This window comes from Sciurus vulgaris (genome assembly GCF_902686455.1).
Source record: "Sciurus vulgaris genome assembly, chromosome: 16".
Taxonomy (NCBI): domain Eukaryota; kingdom Metazoa; phylum Chordata; class Mammalia; order Rodentia; family Sciuridae; genus Sciurus; species Sciurus vulgaris.
Window position 1 is genome coordinate 12,163,580 of NC_136477.1, and position 20,215 is coordinate 12,183,794.

The 20,215-nt window shown below is 57.2% G+C and overlaps 1 protein-coding gene across 10 annotated transcripts in view; it reads right to left on the reverse strand.

Moving 5' to 3' along the window:
* Positions 1-19,820, reverse strand: part of CACNA1A (calcium voltage-gated channel subunit alpha1 A) — a 244,806-nt gene extending 224,986 nt beyond the window's left edge. For 5 of the 10 annotated variants that reach the window (XM_079115378.1, XM_079115375.1, XM_079115381.1 and 2 more), the window contains exon 1: positions 5,647-6,084. In XM_079115378.1, the coding sequence (XP_078971504.1) occupies positions 5,647-5,870 (224 nt within the window). In that variant the 5' untranslated portion in view covers positions 5,871-6,084. Of the gene's footprint in view, positions 1-5,646; positions 6,087-19,584 lie in introns of those variants that run through there. The other 5 variants (XM_079115383.1, XM_079115376.1, XM_079115377.1 and 2 more) reach the window with 4 other exon arrangements.
* Positions 19,821-20,215: the final 395 nt, after the last annotated feature.

Genomic DNA, 20,215 nt, shown 5'->3' on the forward strand with positions numbered 1-20,215 from the left:
ACTCAAAGGACAGAGGAGGGTCTTTCTGTGCCGAAAACCAGCCAGCCACACGGAGTAAGGAGCCCCCTGGGACAAGACCTATATATTTTTTTAATATGAACTAGGCTAGACTCCTCCAAATTGCCTCCCTTAAAAAAAGGGACAGAAACTAAGAGGAAGAAAGCGCTCTGGTTCCCACGAGGGTCCCTTTTAAAGGTCAGGTTCCAGTGTCACGGTGGGGTCTCAACAGCCCGCATCCTTTGAGTGAGTAAACTGAGGCCCAGGAGATGGCAGCGTGCCCCTGTCCCCTCCCACGGTGGAAGGCTGCTCCGGGCACTAAGCGGCTGCCTGCGCGGCTGGAACCTTGGCTAGCGATTCCGCCCTGAGCGCCCTCTTGTCAGGGCCCCGCAGCACAGATGAGGAAACCAGGCACGGGGAGCCACAGGGCTCCTCGCCCCAGAGTCCGCACGTGGCAGAGCTGAGATCTGAGCCCCGCCTGTCTGCCCCAGCCGGTGGGGACGCTCAGGCTCATCCCAGACCACAGCCAGCCCCGGGCTTGACTAGGGCGAGCCGGGCAGCCCCGAGCGCCCTGCCAAGCCCGGCTCCACCCAGGGGTCTTACCAAGCCCTCTGTGCACGAGAAGAGCAATCGCCCTACGTGTGACAACTGGCACTGCCTGAGGAGACCTGGATTCTTGACGGGCAGCTGCCTTCCATTCTGGGAACGCTGTCCTCAAAGGCCAAGCGGGTGAGGCCGCCAGGTGGCTGCTGGGCAGGGCCAGGCGGCTGGTTCCCGCTTCCAAGGCGCGACTCGCGAGCTATGGCGCCACCTGGTGGCCAGTCATGGCAGCTGCGGGTGACCGTGGGTGAGCGGTGGGGGATCTGGGCGGGGACCTGGCTCCTTAGCCTGGACCACATGCCAGGTAGGCACTGATGTGGCCCAAGGGTCTGCGAACCCCCGACAGCATTCCCACGAGTAAACAAGACTTTGTCCCATCAAATCTTTATAGACACTGCATTGTGAATGTCACAGAATTTTCACGTCTATCAAGAAATGGAGTTCAAGGGCCCAGAGTTCCCCCCGCAGCACTGAAGAGAGATCAGAGATAGAGGGGAGGGGGACAGGGAATGAGGGGGGAGGACTGGGAAGGAATCCTTGAGTGGAAGCTTAAAATGTGGGTCTGGGGGAGATGGAGAGGGCCGTGCTTAGTATGAGTGGGTCTGGGCGCCCTGTTGCCGTGGAGGGCTGTGGTTAATAAGTGTAGTTACTACAGTATCATATTTCAAAACGACCCAGAGGATTTAAATACTCTCATCCCACGACAATGATGTGCAGCGACAGACATGCCCACTTCCCTGACCTGGTCATTCTGCACCGTGTCCAGTGTGGAAGTCTGGCCTCGGACGCTGGGACTCCGCAGGCCTAGCTGCCCGGGAGCAGCTATGCCATGTCTGTGGGGGGCAGGGGCCCCAAGGCCAGGCCAGCGCGGTGCTAACGACCCCATTCTTGCCCCAGCAGGCGGCTTCCTTTTAGGTAGTTATTAGAGTTCACGACATTCTTTTATTTTTCCATGTTTTTGTGATTTACATTTATAGGTAACAGTGGGATTTTTGTGGCAATGTCTTTCATGCCCCCAGGGTAACTTTTTTAAGATATTTTTTATCCATGGTGGTTGAATTCATGAACACAGAACCCTCAGCTCAGCGGTCAATGGCACTTAAATTCCCATTTCTATCATTTCATCTAACACGGACGAAAGCAGCCAGATCTGTTAACCCTAAGGATGGCTGACCCGAGTCCCCGGATTGATTGGCACTGAGCGGCTTTGGGCCTGTTTACGGAGTACTTGCTGGTGCAGGCCTTGGCCTGGGGCTCTGGGGCACAGGACCCCAAACAAGACAAACAGCCATCCCTGCAGGGGACAGCCCAGGGGGCAGGACCAAGGAAGGAGCCCGACACCCGGCCTGCGCGGCTGTTCGCTGGCCTGTGTGAGCGAGGTGGTGGCCTGGAACGCTGACTGACAGATGGGACACTTAAAGGAATTTCTGCCCGGAGAGCAAGGCTTGAAGAAAACAGCAGGAAGAAAGGCGCACACTGGGATTGCATTCACGGGAAGGCGTAGAAATGCAGTGGGCTGATTCAGTGGCCGCCAGAAAGTTGGAGATTTGGAGGACGCTGTCCTGCAAGCGGGAGTCCCATTGCTCTCCGAGAACCCTGTGCCCACCTGGGGCCCCCACCCACGAGAAAGCCGGCTCGGTTTGGAAGATGCTCGAAAACAGTTCCCCAAAAGGCAGTTCAGAACATGGGACCCTCAGTGAGAGGGGAAATAGGGAGGGGAGGACTGGGTCAGACACCGTCGGAACAAGACTTCAACCACAGGCTGAGCATGGGACTGCCACATGACCCAGCAACTCCACCTCAGTTCTAAGAGGTATTTGTGTGCCCATGTTTGTAGCAGCCCAAAGAGGGAGGCCACCCAGTCAACATTGATGGATGAGTAAATAAACAAAATGTGGCTATACACCCAATGGAATAGTATGCAGCCTTAAAAAAGGAAGAGACTCCTAACACTAACACTACAGCGTGGATGGACTTCAAGGGCCTTATGCTCACCAAAGTAAGCCAGTCGCTAAGACACAAATGCTGTATGATTCATACGAGGTCCCTAGAGTGGCAGAGATCAGAATGGTGGTTCTGGGGGAGGGGGAGTGAGTGTTTCATGGGGACAGGGTTCAGTATATGAGGATGAGAAAGTTCTGAGATGGGTGGTGGCAATGGCAGCACAGCCATGTGACTGCTTAAGGCCACGGAAGTGTGGACTTAGAAATGACCAGAAAGGTAAACTTTACATTATATATATTTTGCTACGTGCGCGCGCGCGCACACACACACGCCAGAAAGATAGATGGCCAAAGGCAACATAGGCTTTCCTCTTTCAAGGAGATCAACTGTAAAATGTTAAGTGAAGAAATTCGAGGCAGACTGGGAAATGAGATGATATAAAAGTCATTTTTAATGTTGTCAGTGTGATATCAGGAAGAAACCTGGGCTTTAGAGATGTAGTCTGAAGTTCATAAAAATCACATACAGTCTGGGATTTGCTTTAAAATATCTCAGAAAATAAGAGAGAGGAAAATGGATTTATAACGCACACCTGGCCAAATCCTGATAACTATTACATCTGGGTGCCGGCTAGAGCTTTGCCATTCCCTTTACTTTCAGTGCATTTGTAGGATTTCAGGATAAGAAAGGTCTTACCGAGCACAGGGCCGAAGACGTGAAGGGGATTTCTAAAACAGGAGGGGCAAAAGGGCTTGGGACCGGTGAATTTAAAAATGAAAACCGTTCAGGGGCTGGAGTTATGGTTCAGTGGTAGAGCACTTGGCTGGCATGTGCGAGGCGCTGGGTTCTAAACTCAGTGCCACATATAAAAAAATAAAAGATCCATTGACAACTAAAAAAATTTTTGTAAATGAAAACCATCCAAAGGTATCCAGTGCCTCATCAATGTCTGTCAACATTTTAATTACATATATATATATAATATTTTTGTAGTGCATTCAACAAATTCAGCAGAATACTTACCTAAGTCACAAATACATACAAATGCTTATGTTATGGGTCGCTAAAAATTCGCTCCCGGACCTCTCTTCACCCACATGTGGAGGATACTGCGGAGTCACGCCCGCAGGGTTGAGCTACTGCAATGAGGTGCTAAAGTGCTTGGCACCGCATCTGGCAGGCAATGGGCGCCCAAAAGCGTTCACTGCCAGTATTAATATAAATTATACTGGTCATTTTCCTTGGGTAACAGCATGTGCTTAATTTTTTAATTCACTTTTCCCTTCCTTTAAATAAAAAAATTTTTAAAGACCTCTTTCAGCGAGTCTGCGGAAATGAGTCATTGTAACCCCTTAAAGAAACCTGGCTCTTTCTGAGAGAGCTAGTCAGACTTCTTTTCAAAAAGACAATAAGAGGAAGCAGGGGGGAATGGAAGTGAACAGAGACTAAAGAGGGGAGGGGAGGGGGTCCAGAGGACAGGGAGGGGCGCCGAGGAAGGGACGACCAGGAGCAATGTGTGGCACTGGTGCCAAGTGCAATAGGTGCATCCAGGTGCTTTATGGGATGATGGGTGGACAGGTAGAGGGAGAGATGGAGGGATGGGGGATGGATAAAATGCTGGATGGATGGATAGATGGAGGATGGACAGAATGAAGAATGGATGGATGGAATGATGGGTGGATGGATGGAATGATGGGTGGATGGATGGAATGATGGGTGGATAGATGGAAGATGGATGGAATTATGAATGGATGGATGGAATGATGGATGGATGGATGGGTAGATGGAGGGATGGACAGAATGATGGATGGACAGATGGTATGATGGGTGGATGGATGGATGAACAGAGAGAATGAAGGATGGATGGATGGATGGATGGAGGGACAGAAGGATGGAAGGACAGAATGATGATGGATGAATGGATGGACAGAATTATGGATGGATGAGTAGAGATGGAAGGAAAGAAGGACGGATACTGGGAAGATTGGATGGTGCACAGATAGAAAGATGAATGAGGTGCTGGACGGACAGGTGGGTGGTTGGACAGAAAGTTAAGAGGAGCACAACGTGGAAGTCACCCACTACCTTCCCAAGTGCTGCTCCGACACGCCACCAGGTGTCAGCCTAACCCCGGAAACCCTCCCAGAGGCGCCAACTTTCACTCAGCTGAAGCTCTTTCGCTTGAAAATGAGCACATTGATGGTGCCGGTTCCATCGCACCCTGCATTTACACGCCGCAGTGGCACTTCACAACGCAGCTGGCGTCTGCAACCCCGCCCCCCGCTCCAGCGAATAGAAAAGCCAAGGAAGCCGGGGAGGAGGCCGTGCTCGGATGATGAGCGGAACCTCCCGCGGGGCCGGCCCGGGGCTCGGAGGGGAGACGGGGCGTCGGGTCTCCCGAATGGATCGCGCCCGCGGCAGCCGCCTGATGTCCGCCCAGAGACCCAGCCCTGCCCCGCGCCTTTGCCAACAACTCTGGGGGGACGGGGGAGGGGGGAGGGGAGGGGGAGGGGAGGAGCAGCAGCAGCAGCCCGGCCCCCCACTCTGGAGGCGGAAGCCCCCCTCAGACACATCACCATCAGGCGCGAGCTTCACCCCCAGCGGCTCAGCGCAGCCGCTCACCCAGGGTCCCCGCCGCACCTGGGCGGCAGCGCTGGCTCCACCCCGACGCCTCCCCCGGGAAGAGCCACTTGGGGGTCACTGGCGACGGGAAAGGGGGGCTCAGGAGCAAGCTCCAGCAAAGCCACCGTCCTCCCGGCCCTACCTCGCCCACGGCCTCTGGGCTTGTACCCAGGGCTGGAGGTAGAAGTGGCGTTCCGTGCGCCACCCTGTTGGGCCTGGTTCCGAGCCCCTCCTGGGACGCTTGCTCGGGCCCCTGCTGTGCTCAGGGTTAACCCCTTCGTTGCTGCCCCAAGCGCCAGCAGCCCGGGATCACTGCCCCCAAGGGGCTGGGGGTGGCTGCTGACCAACCCACAGGGGAGGAGCCCCCTTCAGCAGCCAGCGGGCGGTATCAGTGTGTCCTGCACCCCACGAACCCGCACCCCGAAACCTGCCAGAAACGACCTTGCTGACCACGGAGACCCCGCGTGGCCCTCGCATACTCACTCCCATTCTTTCCTCCTGGCCTGGGGGGTGCTGTGGATTTTGTGCGCCTGGTGGGCCAAGATGACATCCCGATGGTCCACCACGCCACCCCGCCGCTTCAGAGGGGGCCCCTCGAGGCTGCTGCTCATCTGCTGGGCCCACATGTGCTGCAGGGTGCTGTCTGGACCTGGGGGTCCTGAGCTGCGGCCGTGCGGGGCGTCATAGCAACTGACGGGGGAGCACATGGGGTCGAGGACCCGAGAGGTCGTCAGTGTCCATGGGCCTTGCTCAGAAATCGCAGGGTCTTCTGCCTCCAGCACAGCGGAGAGGAGACTAGAAGAAGAAGAGGGAGAAGACAGGAGAGCCAGGGTGAGGGACAGGCAGAGCCAGAGGAGGAAGCGAGAGAAAGGGACCAGGGGACAGGGGAGTCCGCCCTCCTCCCCGGAAGCCCTAACCTGGCCCTGCTGGACGGAGAAACGGAGCACTTCCTTGGCAACTTGGGACCCACAAAGCCACTTCTCAGGAGCTGCTTGGCAACCCAGGCAGCTCGGGGCGTGAAAGATCTCGAGGGCGGGTCGCCTGCCCCCTGCTGGCCGCCCAGGGTGGGATGCGGGTTTCTGAGCCTCTAGGTGTTCCCACTGCGAAGGGCCACCAGGGGTCTGCTCCTTCATCCTCCAGCCCGTGGGTCCTGCCAGCACCCCGAGTGTCCCTTGGAACCACCGTAGGGCAAGTTCAAGGCAGATGCACCAGGGAGCGGCAGCTGGCCCTGAGTCCGTTCGGGCTTGACTGGTTTTAGTGGGGCGGTTTCATTTTTAGTTGACATATAATTGTGTCAGTTAGGTCATAATGTGATGTTTCGGGACCTGTACACAGTGTGTCATGAGCGAATTGGTGTCGTTAGAGCATCTGTCCCCTCTCACATGTATCTTTCCTTTGTGGTGACATGGTCAAAGCCTCGTGGAGCCATTTTGAAATGCACAGTGTTAGTACTGAAGATGGTTTGGCAGGCTGTTTTAAAGGGACAGGGCCCCTGCCAGCCAAGGGCATGGCAGACCCTCAGCGACAGAGGGGCTGGAGCCCAGCTGTCTTCATGCACCGTCCACTCCACAGAGGCCCATGAGCACTGGGTGCCTGCGGGCCCTGGGAACACCGCTGTGAATGAGGCGCCCCATGTCCCCACCCCGGCGGAGAGGACATCCTGGTGAGGGAGACAGACAAGGAGCGATACAGGTGAGGACGTCGTGTAGCGATTAGGAACAGACAGCACGGTGGAGAGGAACTGAGGAGCCGGCTCGGACCCCCAGGACAAGGGACTTGAGCCATCCCCTGATGTCCTCAGGGCTCGGTTCCAGGATACTCCACAGACACCAAGACCCACCATGCTCAGGCTCCTTATCCAAAATGACACGGTGTCACAAGAGTGTCACACTGTCCTCCCAGAGTTCTGACCATCTCTAGTGACTTATCACACCTACGGTAAGGGACACAGAAACCATCTTGTACCCTGTTGTCTAGAAATAATGACAAGAAAGGTCTGCGCCCTCCGTACAGATGCAGGTTTTAAAAATATTTTTGATCTGCAGCTGATTGTGGCGCAGAGGCCACAGGGGTCGCACCACAGATGGGGTTCAACCGCGGGAGCACCCCGTTCCCAGGAACAGAGGCTGGAATCCGAGGTCAGCCTCAGCTGCCTGCTGGGGCCTCTGTCCTGGCTTGTAGGTGGCTGTCCTCCCGTGTCCCCTGCTTCACATAAGGCAGCCTCCTCCCCTCATCCTCCTCCAGGGTGGCCCCTTATCTGAAGGGGACATGTTCTAGGACCCCCAGTGACTGCCTGGAATGGCAAATAGTACCAAACCTTATAGGTCCTGTGTTTTTTTTTCCTATGCGCGGCCCTACTGCGACCAACTCATTCATAAAGCAGGCAGGTGAGAGATCAACAGCAATGAGGACGAGCACAATGAGAGATCGGAGCAGCACTGTTAGGAGAGCTGTGTAACGTGACCTCCCTCCCCCGTCCCCGCAAACCCGCAAAGAGTCAAGACAAACAACACTACGGGACACAGCTGGCGGGTGGGAGGAGCTGCCACACCTGCGCCTTCCCTGGAACCACACACTACTGAGATAAGCAGTAGAGGGCCACTGCCGGCAGCCGGCCTGCAGCTGCAGGGAGGGGCCCACCGCACCTCGGCCCCTGGCCACCCGCTGGCTGAGCCCTAGTGCGCTCTTGAAGCAGAGGGGCGCATCTTTGTCTTGTTTCTGCCCTTTATTTTTAATGAGTGTATTCTAACTGTAATTGACAAAAGCTGTAGATTTTTGTCGTGGCAGCACAATGTTCTGAAACACGAGGGTGCTGCGGAAGGCTGAGGTGACGTGGTTAGCAGATGCGTCATCTCACACGCTTAGCACTCCTTCCGGGTCTGATCCCTTTTCACAAGGACCCCAGTGACTCTGGATGAGGCCCACCCACAGAACCTCTTTTTACCTTAATTGCCTCTTTCAAAGGACACTTGCAGTATATTAATCTATATTCTAGTGTGTCATAGTTTAGTCGTAGGTTAGACTTCCATATATGAAGTTTGTGAGGACAGTTTTGTGCATAAGAGTGGTAGGAAGGGTCGAGTGAGCTAGTTACATATTAAATGGCCTCACAGTGTAGGGGACATCTGAGCAGAGGCCCAAAGGAGGTAAGGCAGGAACCATGTGGGCGTCTGAGGGAAGACCTTTCCAGACAGCTGGAGTGGCACATGCAAAGGTCCTGAGGCAAGACCATGGATAGCTTGCCCAAGTAACAAGAGGCCATGATGGAGGAGGAGCGTAGAGGAGACGAGGGTGGAGAGGTGGTGGGGCAGATCCCGCAGAGCCTTGTGCACCACTGAGACGGTGGCTCTTAGTTCTTTCTGGAACAGCATGGTGCTTGGCATGGCTGTTAGAATCCACCCCTCACTCAATGGCATAGTTTCAATCCCAAGCTGAATTTCCCACCTGAGCCTCTCAGTATGTCCAGGAAAAGATAATCTATTGGAGCACTGGCACCAGGGACAGAGACTCCAGAACCAGGGGCCACGGCTGGGGATAGAGCTCAGCAGGGGAGCGCCTGCCTGGCATGCGTCAGGCCCTGGGTTCAGCCCAGCCCTCAGCACCGCGAAAAAATAACAATAGTTAGATTAAACCGCATGCACAATTATTTCCTCAGCAGCCTCAGTGGCTGCAGGTGGACACATCAGAACGAGGCTGCTCCCAGATCACAGAGGACGTGCAGCAGGCCGGCAGCCTCGGACCCTCCCTGCTTCCTCTCACTCTGCCTTAAATTATCCAAGAAATAGAACTTTGCATCCTCTCTGGAGCAAGTCCCATATCTGAAGAGCTTCGCCCAGTCCTCCTTCCCGGGGCCCGTGGGCCTGGACTCACCTGACCTCAGCGACTCCGGAGGCTGAGGCAGGAGGATGCCAAGTTCCGAGTCCGCCTGGGCGATTTAGCCAGATCCTGTCTCGAGGTTACAATACGTAAAAGGCTGGGAGTGTCGCTGAAGGGGAACCTGCCCCTGGGTTCAGTCCCCGGTACCCCAAAAAGAGGGTGCCTCCCTCTGAATCAATTGATTGTTCACTTCTAAAATCCTTTGCTCTAACAAATACTTGCTCACCACTCAGAAAAACGAAGCCGAGGGTTCCTTCAGGAATCACCCACAGGTGGAAGGCTCACCCCGCGCGTTCACAGAAATAAAACTGGGGTCGGCAGGTGACCGAGGCGTTGCTGAGAGCGTCCGTGTCTGCCAGCCAGCGTCGTCCCTCCCCCTACTGCGTCCCGGGGAGGAAGGGCCTGACTTGCAGACGGGACCTGCCCTGCGATCTGCCCCCACACCCTTGACCACCGGGGCTGGGTGGCTCCAGGCCCCGGGCTCCACGCCCAGCACCACCAAAAACAAGAAAAGAAAAAACCTCTCCAAAGCAGACATGGCGGAAGGCCTTTCCAAACGGGGAAACCAAGACCCGCGTTGCTGGGCTCGGGCGACGTCTTCCGAGACCCGCCTGCTCGTCCCGGGGCCTGGTCCTGCCCGCCCCTGCCCCGTGCAGGCCCAGCTCCAGCCTCCCTCACCCTGGGTCCCCGGCTCACCCCTCTGAGCCCTCCACTCGGTCCCCGGGGTGCTGACTCTATCTGCGGGCCGCACCCGCTGGCCCCCAGGACATATCCTGGACCCACCTGCTTCCCGCCACCGCACAGCCGCCAGCTCCCCCCGGTGCCCGGGGCCTTTCCGAGCCCTCGGCCGACTCTCACAGCTCTGGAAGAAAAGCCACGTCCCCGTGGCTGCCTCTCCGCTGCCCCCGGGGCCCTCTGGCCCCCCAGCAGGCCCACGCCCCCTCCCAGGATGTCTGCCCCCAGGCTCTGCCAGCCCAGCTCCCTTCCGTCACGCAAGGCTGCGGTCAGACACCCCCTCGGGGACTGTCCTGCCCAAAGCCCGGTGCTGCCACTGCTGCTTCCCGTGAGGTCCCCCAGAGGTGAGTCTTGCTCTCTGGGACCAGAGCTTGTGCGTGGCCTTGGGCCACCTCCACCTCCTCCACAGCTCCACAGGGACAAGGACCTCGGACTGTCATTTTTGGGTCCCAGACACCTTCACTATTCCTCACCTGAATGGACGGTTGGACAGATGGGTGGGCGGGTGGATACTCTTAGGAACATGTCTATCTAGGAAGTCATCAAGCGTGTCCCAAAACCACTGGCTGGGATCCAGGGCTTTTCCAAGTAGAGAAGGCGGCCGGTGTGCTGGGAAAGAGACTGTCCCAGGGGCCCACCGCCAGTGAGACCCCTGCATGCAGCTGCAAGCATCAGGGTCCCCTGCAAATTACCGAGGGCTCAGAGGCTCTGCTGCCTCTCCCACCGCAGGGGGGAGAAGCACAGGGGTCCTCCGGGATCATTAGGGAAGGGGCTCCAGGCCCCCCGGCATCTACCAGACTCCAGGGATGCTCAAGTTCCTTCTATCAGATGAAGACTCGGAACCCCCTCCAGACGACCTGGGCCACCTGACACAGTGTCCACGCCGCGTGATCACCTGCTGCACCGGATGGTTTAGGGATGACCGCCGGGGCAGAAGGCATGTGCTCAACGTGATGCGATTTAAAAAATAGTTTTGATCTGCTTTGGCCTGAATTCACAGGTGGGGAAACTGGGCAGATGGCCAGCTGTACTCCAGGGAGCCCTGGCCAGGGTCGGGGGCTCCCACCCGAGAAGGCCAAGTCCTGGCCGAGTGCAGGCCACGGGAAGGACGTGGTAGGCCAGCATTTGTGTTGGCTCACGGCAGGCTGGCAGAGGGGCGTCCACGGGACGTGGGGACAGCGGCTCAGGCAACATCACCAAGTGTGCCGAGAGCCCACGTGGGCAGTTCCATCAGGTCCCCAGCTGTCCTGTGTACACATGAGAACAAACACGTCCCCAGCCCAAGGACACTCCCAGCAGGGCGTCCGTCCCAGCACCTGCGAGACCTCCTGACCAGGTATGCCCATCCCGCCCTGTTTGCCCAAGCACCGTGTGGAGGAAGTGGCCAAGCGCTGGGCCTGCCGCCCCTAGAGACGGCACCCGGAGAGGACAGGGGAGGGGCAAACGAGAACACACGGTGTCAAGGTGACGGTAACAGACCTCGCCTGGCTGTCCCCATCACTCGTTCTCGGCCACAGGAAAGCCACACCCAAGATCAGCATTGGTTCCCACTGCAAAGCCCGGCCGCCCGTATTGCCATGACAACCAGATGGAGCCAGAGATGCTCGGATTCGCAGAGCCTGGTCCAGCTGCTGGGGGGAAGAGGCAGGCGGGAGTGGCCACGGGGATCCTCGTGACCTCCCGGTTCCCATGTGGACACAGACGTTTGCCCAGCTGGGCATCAGACTCCGCCACCCCGGGGGTGAAACGAAGTACTAACTGATGAGAACGAGTGAAAGATGGAGCACTTCAGCACAAAGCAGGGGAGAGTCCTCCAAAGCAGCCCGGGCTCGTCCCACGGGTGAGGGGATCCGCCATGCGCCTGGATGGGGCGCGCAAAGGCCACTCTATCCTCCGTCCCAGGAGAGGGGCCAGGCAGGCGCTGGACTGTACCTTAAAGGCTCAACGTGCTCATGGGCCCCGGGATTCATTGATTTCTTGCTATTCCCCCAACTGTTGCCACTGGCGCCTGTGTACAGCTCTCTGTGAGCCGCCGTAAGTGTCTCTGCCGAATAACTTCCTCCTAGACGTGGAAATAGGAATCACTATTTCAAAGAGTGCACACGCTCTCAACTTTGACAGCGTCTCCAAGATCACAAAACCCTGGTGAGGAGACTGGTGACCAACCAGCCAGAGGAAACACCTGCTCCTCTTGATGAGCAGGGCCGTGTCATTGTCCCTGGAACATGAGTGAAAGCAAAGTATCACTCCCAGGGCAAAGGCTTGAGGAGAAGCAGCGCCCCGGCCTGCTCTCTCTCCCTCTGCCATCTGGACACGGAAGACACTAAAGATCGAGTGTGTTGATCAGAATGCACCAATTTAAAGAGGGGAGGAGGCCTCTGTGTAAGGAGCCACAGGACAGGGCCTGCGTCGCTGTGTGGAGGAGGGGCGCCATCTGCTGGTCAGGGCCGCAAGGTGGTGCAGAAGCAAACCAGGCTGTGCTTACCCTCCCACACAGCTGGGCCCGTTTGTTACACTGGCGCTCCTGTCCCTTCTGCTTGGCTGTCACAACAAAAGGCCACAGACCCGGTGGCTTCAACAGCGCACATTTGTTTTCTCACAGTTCTAGAAATGGAACTGTGCTCACCAGGGACCCCGGGGAAGACTCATCCCGTGTCCTTCTGTGGCAGAGAGAGAACAAAAGTTCTTCCCGGTGTCTCTTTGTAGAAGGGCACTAATCCCACCATGAGGGTGCCCCCACCATGACCTCACATGGATCCAGTCACCTCCCCAAGCCCCCTCTCCAAACGCCACCCACGGGGGTGAGCACTTCCACGAGGAGTGAGAAGGGACGGTCAGCCACAGAGCCCCTAGCTACACACCACGGCCGGCCTCCGTGTCCACGGGTTCAACGCCTGACTCAACCAACCACCCACTGAAAATATTTGGCAAGAGTGCGCCTGCGCCGGGTAGGTAAGAGTTTAACTTTGACTTTATTCCCCAAACAATACGGTATGGCCATGTCCACAGCAGGCCCCTTGCACTGGGTGCTCTCAGTCACCGAGGGATGGTAACGTCCACGGGAGGATGTGAGGGTGCTGTGCAAATCCCACGCCACTACATAGAGGGGACAGGGTCATCCCTGGAGTCTGGTGTCAGCAGTGGGTCCCGAAAGCCACCCCCACAGATGCCTGGTGACAGCGGTACTCTGTGGCTGCAGCGCTGGCTTTGGTTTTTAATGTTTTTCTTGTGCTGTGACAGTTATGGAAGATCCACAGGCACGGTGTCCCGACGGGCCCCTGAAGGTGCTCGATCCAAAGAGCCACCACCTGGGCCCAGGGTGTGGCCTGGTGGACAGAGCTGCCCCGCACATGCCAGCCCCCGGGGGCTCCCAGCACCGCATGCGCAACACCACGGTCCCGCACCGCTCCGCTCTCCTTCCCTCTGCAGCCGCGACTCTCCCCCTGAACTAGTTCGATCCCGTCTTTCTTGGGTGCTAAGAGCTCAGTCCGTCAAGCACCTTCATCCAGCCCCCGACCAAAGAGGGGTGGCTGAGACTCGGGGGGATGGACTTTGCTCCTGTGCTCCAGGGAAGAGCGAGACCATGGGCCCCAGTGCTCCAGAGAGCAGCAGGATGAAGAGAATCCAGCCGCCACTTCAAAACCTTCCAACGCGTTTCCCACCTTCCAGATGATGGATGATTGGACAGATCGTTGAGGCCAATTCCACGCCCTGAACCAACACTGCGTTGCGGCTGCCCAGGTACCAGGGAGGGTTAGGCATCTCCCTAGAAATAAAAACTCCATCCCATCAGGGGGTGGAAAGATAAGCAAACCATGGCGTATGCACACTGTGGAATATTACACAGCCTTAAAAAGGAAGGGAATTTGGATGCCTGCTGCAATGTGGATGGACCTTGAGGAAGGGACGGCGGCCAGGGCTGCGTGACAACGTGAATGTACCTCATGCCACTGAACACACATTTAAGCACGGTGAAGAGTGTCACCACCTCTCCAGAAATGTTTACGGCATAAAAAATAATAATTCTCAGCACGAGGCACAAACACAGCCAGCCATCCTACTCGCCGGGGTTTGTGAAGCCCCTGAGCACCCGAGGCTGCTCCACCTGGGGCCCCATCTTTGCTTATAGGACCAATGACCAAGGTGAAGGACAAAGGGAGACACAGCCAGGGCCACCAAGAACCTGGCTCCCACATATGCGAGGACAGAGCTAAATGAAGTGCCAGGCCAGATGGCAAAGGTCGCCCCCCGAGGCTGAGCCCAGGGAGCCGATGTCCCAAGTGTGGCTGGGAACGACCCCCACAGGGAGAATAGGCCATGTCACAGCCGGTGTCACCCCCACCTGCTTTCACCCCGGCCAGCCAATGTGATCACGGGGGCAAGGCAGACACGCTCCCCCTGGGAGGAACAGATCGCCTGGGCTGGGATGCTTGGGCAGCCCCAGGACATTGGGGAGAGGAGGGAGCCCCAGGGTGCCATCTGTCGGCAGGGTTATGAGCTGCTGAACCTGCAGCTGAATTTCACCCTCAGCTCCATTTCTGAGCTCCGAGGGCTCACTCATACATCCGGGGTTATACTTGGAGCACCTGCTGTATGCCAAGCACTGTCCTCAACCCTGGAGATCCAACAGTGAACAAGAGATGGAAGTCCCGTCTGTCCTGGAGCTGACCTTCCAGTGAGGAGACAGCTCAGAAACAGGGAGAAGAAACAACACGTAGAATGTCAGATGGAAAGAAGGAAATGAGAGGAAGAAGGGACGGGAAGCAGCCTGTCCCTCACATGAGGTGACCAGGCGGGCCTCACTGAGAGTGAAAGGAAGTAAGGAAGGAGCCACGGGGGCGTCTGGGAAAAGAACATTCCAAGGCAGTGGGAACAGCCTGTGCAAAGGCCCTGTGGCTGGGCATGCCCAGGGCATCCAAGGAAGAGCGAGGAAGCCAGTGTGACTTGAGCGAAGCACGTGAGGAGGAAAATGGCGTGTAAGCCGAGAGCACGGGGGTGTCGGGCAGATGGCACTGGACCTGGGGGCCGCCGGGAGAGCCTTGGCATTTGCTCTGAGTGAGGCGGAAGCCGTGGAGCCGAGGGGGATTGACCTGCCCCGGGGGTTCACAAGTGCCCTGTGCCCCTCAGATTTGCAAGGAACACAAAGGCAATTCGCCCGCAGTTGCGAGACTCCCTCCCGCTTCACCCCACAGCCGAATCCTCAGGCTGGGGACTCCGGGTCCTTCCTCTCCCACGTGCCCAGGGCGTGTCCCCATGGGTCCCGCCCCGACGGGCTGGAATCGCCCACTCCAGGCTCGCCCTCCGCCCGAGTCTCCATCCTCCGCGGGCCACCGGGTCATCCCTCGCTGATCCCCAAAGGACGCCCCCTGCCGGCTGAGTGCGCCCTGCCGCCCTCCCCTACTTGGCAGCCCCAAGGCCCAGCCTTCCCTCCGCCCTGCCCCTGGAGTTCCGGTCTCACTGCCCCACTCTTCCCACCTCGAAGACCCCAAGGCCCCATTCAAAAGATGCTTCTGCTTCAGAAGCTTCTAGAAAATTCTTTTGGTACACACACCTCCCACCCCGCCTGCCCAGCACACCCACGGCTCCGCGCCTCCTGCCCCTGCCCCTCACTGCCTGGGTCTTGTCTGGCGAGAGGGTGGAGGTCCCTCTGCAGGGCACAAGCCCGAGGTGACACAGAGTGAGCACACCCAGAACCCGGCCCAGGACTGACGGGAGTTGGGGAGGTACATCCCACCTCTGCAACCAGCCTGCTTGGGCCCGATGCCCAGCTTCACCTCCTGCTGTGTGACCTGGGGTGAATCACTTGTTCTCCCTGGGACTCGGTTTCCTCATCTATAAAATGGGTGATACAGAGCATTTGCAGTATTTTTGTGAAGATGGAACACAATTGTCCCTCTCTATCTTTGGGTTCCACATCCAAAGTGTCAGTCAACCTCGAATAGAAAGTATTTACAAGGCTGGGCTCATGGCTCGGTGGTGGAGCACTTGCCTGGCATATGTGAGGCCCTGGGTTCAATCCTCAGCACTGCATGTAAATAAATAAAAATTTTTTAAAAGATTCATTGACAACTAAAAAATATATTTTAAAAAAAAAAGTATCCACAAAAGATTGTGTCTACTGAACGCATGATGTTTTTTCACGTTGTGATATCCCAAGCAACACAGTCATAGTAACCATCTCAACAGTGCTGACTTTGTTAGGAGCCGTCAGTCATCTGGAGATGAGTTAAAGTGTGCAGGAAGACCGGAGTTTCTGCGCAGACGACACCGTTTTACAGAAGGACCTGTGCACCCACAGATTTCGGTACGTGCAAGGGGTCCGGGACCCATCCCCCCTAGGTGCTAAGGGTGAGCTGTCTCTTAATTCCATGCAACATGCTCAGAATGGCGTCCCATGCGGGAGACTTGGGCCCTTTTGAAGTGTCCTCTGTTAGTATTACTGCACTTACAGTGGTGACTTCGCCTTTGACCGAATCCTCAAAGCCCAGCCCAGGGCCTGGTCAACAGGAAAGACTCAACAGACACTTGTTGAAAGGTGGATCAAACCAGGCGCGGTGGCACACGCCTGTAATCCCAGAGGCTCCAGAGGCTTAGGCAGGAGGATAGCGAGTTCAAAGCCAGCCTCAGCAATGGTGAGGCCCTAAGCAACTCAGTGAGACCCTGTCTCGAACAAAAATACAAAAAAAGGGCTGGGGATGCGGCTCAGTGGTTAAGAGCCCCTGCATTCAATCCCCAGTACCAAAAAAAAAAAAAAAAAAGTGGATCAACCAGTCCAGGTTGGGTGGGCCAGTGACGTGCGGTCAATTCTGCAGCTGGACCAACATTCTGGATGCTTAGCACCACCAGTCACTCCCTGACCCCCCAATGTGTCTTGTCTCTCTCTCTCTCTCAGACTTGCTTGACTCCATCAGCACTCAGGGTCGCAAGGAAAAAGGACAACCAGGAAATAAAGTAAGACCTTTCCCAGGGGCGACGGCTCCTCTGGATCTCACCCACAAACCTGACCATCCATCTGCCAAGTCACCACTGGGAAGGGTGGGAGGGTAATTTTGCTTATATTAATCCCTGAATTTTCTTTTCCTAAACACGTATTCTTGACACTTTGGTACTTTTCCCTGGGAGGTGTCATTTTCTCCCTGGGCAGCGGCTGCGAGTCACTGACGTATTCATACATTAAAGCGTTCATCATTAGAATGGTCATTAGGAGCACTGACGTCCTTTATTTGTTCAACAAATATTTATTGAGCACCAACTGAATGCCACTGGGACTCAATTACAGTTCACCTCGGGATCTTAAAACTCCAAAGAAACCATCTAGGAATTGCCTCCCCCGGGGGCTGAAGAAAGAACAGTGATCGTGTTTGCTGAAGAAAAATAACCAGATATCAATTATTAGTCACGTTAGGGGAAAAAAGTGAGTAGCCTTTGCAACAAGCCCTTTAAAAATGCTGGAAGATGACACCTCTGATCTGTGCGTTAATCTGTAGTGACCCTTGGTCCTCAGTGGCTGATTGGTGGCATCCACTCCTGGGTCCTTACCCCTGCCTGACCCGGACCATCCAGGGGAGGGTCGTGTGAGTCACGTGGAAGAGGAGGAATGATAGACACGTCCCAGGAATGTGGACACCGTCTGCACATTAGCCTCCAGGTAAGACACTGAGAGAAACAGAAATCAGGAGAGAAGCCAGGCGCAAAGTCGGGGTGCCCTCCATGTGTGATGCCGCTCACAGGAAGTGCGCAGGACCCCACCTCCATCAGGACAGAGAGGTTGGTGGCTGCCAAGGCAGGGGAGGAGGGAATGGGGGTGCCTGCTAGTGGGTCCAGGGGTTCCTTTTGGAGTGATGGAAAAAATTTTGGAGCTGCACCATGGGACAGTCACGTAGCACTGCAAACATGCTAAATGCCAGGAGGGTTGGCTTTAAAATGGCTACAACAGTGAACTTCCTGTCCTGTTCCATATATTTGGCTACAATCTAGAGTAACTTAAAAGTAGCCAGTGTGGAGAGAGCTCAGCAACCCCGCCTGGCCTCCAGTCAGCAGGGAACAGGGCGTGGAGCAGCCGTCACATGTCAATAAGGCCAGGCCTCAGGCCTTCTCAGACCCTGACCTGCACGTGACTCGGCCAGAATCGTCCCCATGCGGATGCCAGCCCAGCAGGACTGGGGGAGCCTGGGACTCTGCCCCGGAGGGGCAGCAGGGCAAGGTCTGAACTTGGGCAGCAGTCTGGGGATTCAAAGGAGTGGCTGCCCTCAGGGCTGACCCAGTCTTCCCTCCATCTGACCAGCCCGGCCGGCCCTGAGTGGGTCAGTCCCAGCTGCCCCAGCCCGGTCTGCCTCTGAAGACAAGGAGCCGGGGATAGGGCATCCCTGGCTTTCCGGGTGTTGGGGAGGCCTCTGGTCCTGTGCGCTTCCATTTAATTAAAATAATAATATAAAGAAGGACATAAGAGCGGGGGCCTGAGCTTTTGACATCACGTGGCTCACTTTGTAGGTCACTTGCTCAGTCATTTCATTCAATGTCAAATCCACCCTCTCCCTCCTGACCCTAGGGCTGCTGTTCTGTGTCCAGGGTGGGGAGGTAACACATGCTACCTTCAGCTTGGGAGGAGGGAAGGTGGCATTTGCACGGAGCCAGGGCTTCACACACTCTGCAGAGCCTGCGTCTGCAATGAAACAGTATCACCCATATCTCAGGCTGCTGGAGTTGGGGCGTTCCTGCTGCCTGGGTGGGGTGTTGGGGGGGGCACGAATTCACACAGGAGGGAGGTAGCAGCTGTAAGTACCTAAGACTGTTCCTGAGACAGCCTCTGGGGGCACAGGGCAGTACAGCCCCAAGGGTGGGAGCCGGGATTCGGCAGAGCCGCCAGGGTGTGCAACTGGGAGCCGCGCCCCCAGGAGCTCTGTTCTCTGGTATATATTCTACCTTGACTCCTTCTTGGGGGTGAGTGGCTTGGGAACCCCCAGAGCCAGGAGCCCCTGGCAAAGCATCCCGGATGTGCCCACCGCTTCCAGCCCCCTGCCCCACCCAGCTGTCGACATCCACAGAGCCAGGGAGAGGGGAGAAGGCCCCGCTGCCAGGCTTTCTCACTTCTTGTACCAAAGCCATCCAAAACGAAAGGGGGCGCGCAGCGGGGTGCCCCTCCCGCTCTCGGGGCTTTTCACTCCAGAGAAGCAAAGGAGGTGAGGGTGTTGAACACCGAGCGCAGGAAGTCGTTCTCCGCTGCCGCACCCCATCTGCCATCCCCGCGACCGACCCACACGTTCCCGCTGCGCCCAGCGGGGAACAAGGTCGCACTACGCACGCGTCGCCAACTTTTGTTCGGGATACCTCAAGGCCACCAGCCATGAGGGCTGGGGGTCGCCTGTCCCAAGCCCTGTCCCTTTTCAGCCAGCCCGGGTCTCAGAGTAGAAAGCGGCTTCCTGCGGACCTGACCGGGGGTGGGGGCTTAGGCCGGCCGCTGTCACGATCAGGGGACATGTCACATGTCCAGGGCAGGTGGCGAAGCCGTCGGCCGCTGGGGGGCGGAGGCAGGTTGGTGAGCGCAGTTGAAAGAAAATGGATTTTTAAGAAAGAAACAAGTATAAGCTGGGACCCGGGTGTCGGCCGCCTCCCCCCTTCAAAAAAACTTCAGAGGGAAAGCGGTTTTTAAGACGGAAACCAGTGGCATCCCGACACGCACCGCGGAGAAAAACCACTCCTAGAGAGGAGGAAGCCCTTCGTCGCTCCCTCCTTGGCAGGCGGAGGTGATGCTGCCGCAAGAGAAGCCAAAGTCCCCGCAGACGCCCGGCGCCCGCCCCGCGCCCCGCTCACCTGCCTGCAGTCGCGCGGCGCTGGCGGACGCGGTTAGTGCGCGGCGCGGCGGGCTCTCCAGGGGTCCCCAGCGCCCCGCCTCAGCGGCACCCCGGGGCCCGCGCCATCCGGAGCCCACAGGTCCATGTCCGCCCCGGGGAAAGGAGAGAGGGGCCGAGAGAGGAGGACGCTCTCGGAGGAGAGCCCAGGGCTCCCACCCAGGCAGGCGCTGAGCCGGGGCTTCTGTGCCAGCTGCCAGCGGAAGAGAAAAGGAGGAGGAGGTTCCCCGACGCCGGGAGGGGCGCAGAGCGCTCGTCAGCTCCTGGTCATTTCCAGCCAAGGGTTTCACACGGCCCCCGCCAGGAGCCGGGAGTGCGCCCCAGCGCTCCTCGGGAGGGGTCCAGAGCCTCTCGCCGGCCCCTCTTAGCACTGCCTGGGGGGCTCTCGGCTCGGCAGGGGGCACAACCCTGGTCTCAGGAGGAAGCTCTGCCTGCGTCCTAGGGGAGCCCAGGAAAGCAGGGCAGGGACGCCCAGCTCTCCTCCTGGGCCTGTTGGGGATCTGGGGAGGAGGGGCGGAAAGGGAGCAGGCCGAGGGGGATGGAGTTGTGCTTATGATTTAGCCATCTCCCCTCTGCCAGATCGCAGCCTCAAT